Source organism: Dioscorea cayenensis, chromosome 8 (genome assembly GCF_009730915.1).
Source record: "Dioscorea cayenensis subsp. rotundata cultivar TDr96_F1 chromosome 8, TDr96_F1_v2_PseudoChromosome.rev07_lg8_w22 25.fasta, whole genome shotgun sequence".
Taxonomy (NCBI): Eukaryota; Viridiplantae; Streptophyta; class Magnoliopsida; order Dioscoreales; family Dioscoreaceae; genus Dioscorea; species Dioscorea cayenensis.
Window position 1 is genome coordinate 10596427 of NC_052478.1, and position 6650 is coordinate 10603076.

Sequence of the window (6650 nt, forward strand, 5' to 3'; positions counted from 1 at the left end):
CAAAACTTGAATATAATAAGATATACACAATTATAAACATTAGTTGTGTACGTCTACACAACCTATACACATAAGTCCTTATATCCCTACATATTGTGTGGTCCACAACCCAACAATCTCCCACTTGGACCATACAATCATGCAGCTTCGGGAATTCAAAATTGTGTATAAATTACTATCAACAACCAAATGTAATTACAACTGAAAAATTATCTAAATCAATCTTGTCCATCAGCCTCATCTATACATGGAACATAGGGGCAGTCGTCGCCAGTACAATGCAACTAAATCCACAATTCTCACACATACCGACTTAACTAACGATATAGATAAAGTGTGGATGTGTAGCATGGAAATTACAAGCTAATGTGATCTACGCTTGTCTATTTCCAACTGGTCCAACTTTAAAGTCTTTATGAGATCATAGTTCAAAGCAAAAAATAAAAGATAAACTTTATAAAAAAAATAACTAATCAAAAGTGTCATGACATCAACATGAATATCAAGCTATGAACAATATACTCCAACTAATTAGAAGCATTCATACGAACGACGCCCATGCTAGCAATATGTTCATGAAAAACTGTAGGCGCCAATGCTTTTGTAAGCGGATCCGCAACCATGGAATTTGTCCCTATAAGCTCAATACTAACAAAGCCACTCTGAACCCTTTCTTTAACAGCTAAGAACTTAATGTCTATATGCTTAGACCTAGAAGAAATTCTGTTACTGTTTGAGAACAAAACTGCTACTCTATTATCACAATACAACATCAAAGGTCTCTCTATGTTTTCGACAACTCGCAGTCCTTCAACGAAATTGCGCAGCCAAATAGCATGACTAGATGCCTCATAACATGCGATGAATTCTGCCAACATGGTTGATGAAGCAACCAAGGATTGCTTAGCACTTCTCCATGAAATAGCACCACAAGTCATAGTGAAGACGTAACCAGATGTCGACTTATGACTATCTAAGCATCTAGCAAAGTTGGAGTCAGAATACCCAATGATCTCAAGCCTATTCAACCTCTTGTATGTGAGCGCATAATCCTTTATCTTCTGAAGATATCTAAAGACCCTTTTGGCTGCAACCCAATGTTCTCTACCTAAATTACATTGATATCTTCCAAGCATTCCTACTATAAATGCCAGGTCAGGATGGGTACAGACCTGTGCATACATAAGACTTCCTACTGTAGATGCATAGGGAATGTTCTGCATGTATTCGGATTCAATTCCTTCCTTAGGACACTGTTTTAAAGTTCAGAGAGAAATTTCTTAGTTTCCCAAAGGATCCCTTTGTCACTGCTGACAAGCAGAATATCATCAACATATAGAATCAAAAATATGTACTTACTCCCATTGAACTTGTGATACACACAATCCTCAACAATGTTCACCTCAAAGCCAAATGAGAGAACAATATGATGGAACTTTTGATACCATTGTCGGGAAGCTTGTTTAAGCCCATAGATAGATTTCTTAAGTTTGCAAACCATTTGATTGGTCTCCCCAGCGACTAATCCCTCCGGCTACATCATATAAATGGTCTTCTCAATGTCTCCATTAAGAAAAGCCGTCTTTACATCCATCTGATGTAGCTCAAGATCCAAATATGCCACAAGTGTCATAATGGTCCTAAAAGAGTCTTTTGCAAAAACAGGAGAAAAAGTCTCTTTGTAATCGATGCACTCCCTCTGAGTAAATCCTTTCACAACTAGACGCGCCTTATACCTTTCAACATTGCCTTGTGAATTCCTTTTGGTCTTAAAGACCCATTTACATCCAATAGGTTTCACACCTTCCGGCAATGGGATAAGGTCCCAAACGTCATTGTCCTTCATGGATTGGACTTCCTCACCCATAGCTTCGATTCATTTATGAGAGTTTGAGCCATTAATTGCCTCACTAAAGGTAACTGGATCGTTTTTCATTGAGTCAATATATCCTTCATGCTCATGGAGAAATACCAAATAGTCATCCGAAATTGGATTTTTCCTTACTCTCATGGACCTCCTTAGAGGCACCGGTTCTTCTTGAATTTGAGGTTGAATGTCTTGTTCCTCACCAATAACTGGTTGAGTACCCTCTTCTTGATGGGTAGGAATAATATCATCTCTGTCATGTACCGAATGTTGCGTTTGAATGACAACAAGAAAAGAAACCTGACTGTGATCCTTAGCAACAACAAAGAAAGATGTATCCAAATCCTCCCCAAAGACAAAATCATCACTTCGATTCTCCTCCCCAACCTCAACATCCTCAAAAAACAGGGCATTTCCCGTTTCAAAAAAGGTTCTTGATGTAGGATTATAAAACTTAAAACCTCTTGATTTTTCAGAGTACCCTACAAAATAGCTACTTATTGTCCTTGCATCCAGTTTTCTTTCATTAGGCCTATAAGGCCTTGCCTTAGCTGCCAAACTCGTAAATGCCTTAGGATAGGCTTCTTGCCCGTCCATAATTCATAAGGGGTCTTCTCAGTAGCCTTAGTGGGAACTCTATTTAGGAGATAGACTGCGGTCTTTAATGCTTCACCCTAGAGAGAGTTAGGTAATATTGTATGAGTAATCATACATCTTACCATATCTTTAAGGGTTCTGTTTCGCCTCTCTACCACACCATTCATGCTAGGACAACCTGGCATGGTGTATTGAGGAACGATTCCACACTCTTCTAGGTATTGAGCAAAAGGGCCCAAACGTTGCTCACCTGATCCATCGTACCTACCATAGTATTCACCACCACGATCAAATCTGACGGCCTTTATATTCTTGCCCAATTGATTTTCAACTTCTGCCTTAAATGACTTAAAAAAGTCCAAGGCCTCTGATTTCTCATGTAACAAGTAGAGGTAACCATAATGAGAGTAGTCATCAATGAACGTAATGAAATACCGTTGACCATTCCAAGACGTCGTAGGGAAAGGTCCACAAATATCGGTATGTATAAGTTCTAAGGCTTCTTTACTTCTCTTGGCCCCCACTTTTCTTTTGTTTGTAGTCTTTCCTTTAATGCATTCAATGCACACACTATTGTTGGTTTTGTCAATTACATCAATAATTCCATCTCTTACAAGCCTATCAATTCTCTTTTCAGAGATATGACCCAAACGCTTGTGCCATAAGAGGAGGAATTTTCATTTTGTAATCTACGTTTTATTCCTTTAGTTTCAGTATTGTGGGATTCATTGTTTGTATTAACCATATCAAGCAAATAAAGATTATCACTTTCACTTAATGTACTGGTTCCAACCAACATCGAATTAAAATGAAGAACACATCTTTTGTTACCAAATAAACAAAAATAACCTTCTTTGTCTAAAACTGAAATGGAAACTAAATTCCGTCTGAAGGATGATACAATAAATGTGTTATTCAATTCAAAATAAAAACCAGTACGAAGTAACAATCTAAAAGTCCCTACGCCTACGACTTCTGCCTTTCCAGTCCCCATATAGATATATTTTTCACCATCACTCAGTGTTCGACAGTTCAGGCAACCCTGCATTGATACACTTATGTGAGTTGTAGCAGATGAATCCAACCACCAAGTATATCTAGGAACTGAAACCAAATTAACTTCAGTACAAACTTGAGCAAAAAACATACCTTTCTTTACACGCCAAGCGCGATACTTAGGGCAGTCTTTCTTTGCATGAGAAGCCTTCTTGTAGAAGAAGCATTTCAATTCTTTATGCTCTTTTTCAGGGCCTTGGTCTTCTTACACGATTTTGGTGCCGCAGCTTTATCGTATTTCCTCTTCTTTTGAGGGCCTGAGTTAGAAGATGCCAAATGCACACTCTCAACTTTATGATGTTTCGTTCTATCTTCCTCCTGTACCAAATGTGAGATGAGCTCATTCAATGTCCACTTATCCTTCTGACAGTTTTAGCTCACTTCAAACTGACTGAATCGAGGAGGGAGGGAAATCAAAACCAAATGCACCAGAACATCTTCTGGCAATTCAATTTTTAAGCCTTTCAATTTCCCAACTAGATGAAACATGTCGAGAACGTACTCACGTATGTTCCCATCCCCCTTATACCGCATAGAGACAAGTTTCCTTAGGACAGCACTCATCTCCGCCTTATCACTTCTTACGAAGCGTTCCTCAAGGGTGTCAAGAAAGTGCCTAACATCATTTTCCTCTGACATAGTGTCCAAAAAAGTCTCCGGGATTGTATTCTTTATGATCATCAAACCAATGCGATTAGACCTCTCCCACCTCTCAAAAACTCTCCTATCATCAAGAGAACTTTGATCTGTAAGAGGTGCAGGACGTGGTTCTCTTAATGCATGGTCCAGATCCATACATTCCAAAACAAGTGTCACCTTGTTTTTCCAAGTCTTAAAGTTTGTGCCGCTAAGCAGAGGAATGCCACTGAGTGTAGCAGACACATTGCCAACACTTATAATATCAACTGTACATAGAGCAATTAATAAAAATCAACTCACAATTAAATAACCAAAAATATAATAATCAAGCATATAAATAACAACCACCCATCTTCAAGTCAATTGTTGTGACATTAAAACTAGTCTTTGGACAGAGATTCAATCCACTAGTAATCAACTTGTTGCGGTAATCAAGTATTATAGTAAATCTAGTCAAGTATAAAATCTTCCTTTGGGCCGACTAAATACTCACAATACACTTTATAACTATAAACAACTTATTACCACATGTGCAAACAAATTTCTGCCAGACAATAGTCTTCCTTTGGGCAGACGTGTTGTCTGCATGAGAATAAGCATGCATTAACATCATGGTTATTTACAAACAAAAGGTTTCCACAACAGAGGTCACTTTGGTGACGATGTTGTTTCTACCAATTGTAGTAAATACCCAAGAAAGCTATAAAAAGCAACTCTAAGTTGTTATTTCCCAATGATTATTAAAGCCAACTTTATAATTATGAATTAAAAATTAAATTCATAATAATTAAACTAAAATCCAAATATTATCATAATCCAAATCAAAGTAAAATTTAAATTAATATAAATGATTAATTGTGCTCCTGCACCTTGATTTTGGTAATAATGGAAATTAAAATAAATATAAGCATGTATTGAAATCCGTAATGCATGATAATCATCAAACATGATTGTAATTAAGAGTTCCATAAATCTGTGATGCATCTGAAACATGAAAAATTTGAACCGAAAGCATGCCTAACAGAATCTGGTATATATATATACACACATAAACCTATATTTGAAAACTCTGTGAATTTGATTTCTAAAAGAATCCATCACAAAAGCTATGTATATCTTAATATCAGATCAACCATATTTAATCACAAAAGAATTAATTCAATCATACGAATTATATGAAAAATATGGCGCGGCTTTCAAGATCTCTTTCTAAATAGAAAACAACATCACGATGGCAAACATACACTCTGATTATACTTGAATCAATATATATATATCAATCAACAATTTATGATATCATCTAAAGATATATATATATATATATATATATATAAGCACCCAATCTATATACGATCATCATCATATCACCAAAAAAATTCAGGACTGAAAACATGCATAATAAATAAATATATATATATATATAAAAATATATATTCATGCATATTAATCAATAAATTCAAGATTTAATTAAAATAAATCCCAAACAATTCCAAAACAAGATGGCTCTGGTACCACTTGATGGATCTAATGGGTATAAACCCTAGTTCAAACCCTGGATCTTCTTGTTTGGAGATTGCTTAGGAACAAAGAAAGTGGCGGAAGCGTACCTGCACTTGAATCCATTGATTACGACGAAGGTGATTGGGTCTTGTGGTTCTTCTCACTGATCACACGTAAAGAGGGGAGATGGGAACCCTAATTCAGAAAACCTAATTCTGAATCTCAATATTGCATGCTCAGTCAGGGACCACACCCTATTTATAAGAAATCTATATGGGGCTAATTACAAATCTGCCCATCATGGATTTGACAATTTTGCCCCCAGGAATTCTACACAACATATGATTAATATGTATATCCACACATTTAAAATTAGATAATTATGACCAAATTCAAACTTGAATTAGATCACAATTTGGGTCCATTCAAAACTTGAATATAATAAGATATACACAATTATAAACATTAGTTGTGTACGTCTACACAACCTATACACATAAGTCCTTATATCCCTACATATTGTGTGGTCCACAACCAACACTCACTTCTCAAGACCAATTAACTTAGGAAGAATCACCTTGAGAATATTGCCCAAAAGTTTTGAGATAATTTTATAATAAACATTGCACAGGGAGATAGGCCTATAGTCAAAAACTAGAGTAGGATTGTTATGCTTAGGAATGAGAGAAATATAGGTCTAACCCCAAGAGCGAGGAAGTGGAGCATTGTAGAAAAAAATGTATAATAGCCTATAAAAATGACCTCCTATATCATGCCAAAACAAACCTATAAAATTTAGTAAGCCATCAAATCCCCAGCTTTTCCTTGTGCGCTTTGAACAAAGAGTTCTACAGACTTCAACCATGATAATAGGATGAGTTTGAAAATTACTATCAGTATCAGAAACAATATTCAAATCAGAACAAAGGTCATGTATCATATTAGAAAAAGATAAACTATCATCAGAAGTTCAAAGATTTGAGTAGAAGAT

At 36.0% G+C, this 6650-nt stretch overlaps 1 protein-coding gene across 1 annotated transcript; it reads right to left on the reverse strand.

The window, feature by feature from the left end:
* Window positions 1-527: 527 nt before the first annotated feature.
* LOC120267268 (secreted RxLR effector protein 161-like) lies at window positions 528-1223 on the reverse strand. The gene has a single exon (XM_039274945.1). The coding sequence runs from the start codon at window positions 1221-1223 to the stop codon at window positions 528-530; it is 696 nt and encodes a 231-aa protein (XP_039130879.1).
* Between the last annotated feature and the right edge of the window lie 5427 nt (window positions 1224-6650).

What these genes read in the sequence shown, in the direction of transcription:
- LOC120267268 (XM_039274945.1), bottom strand. Translation starts at nt 1,223, where the DNA reads ATGCAGAACATTCCCTATGCATCTACAGTAGGAAGTCTTATGTATGCA.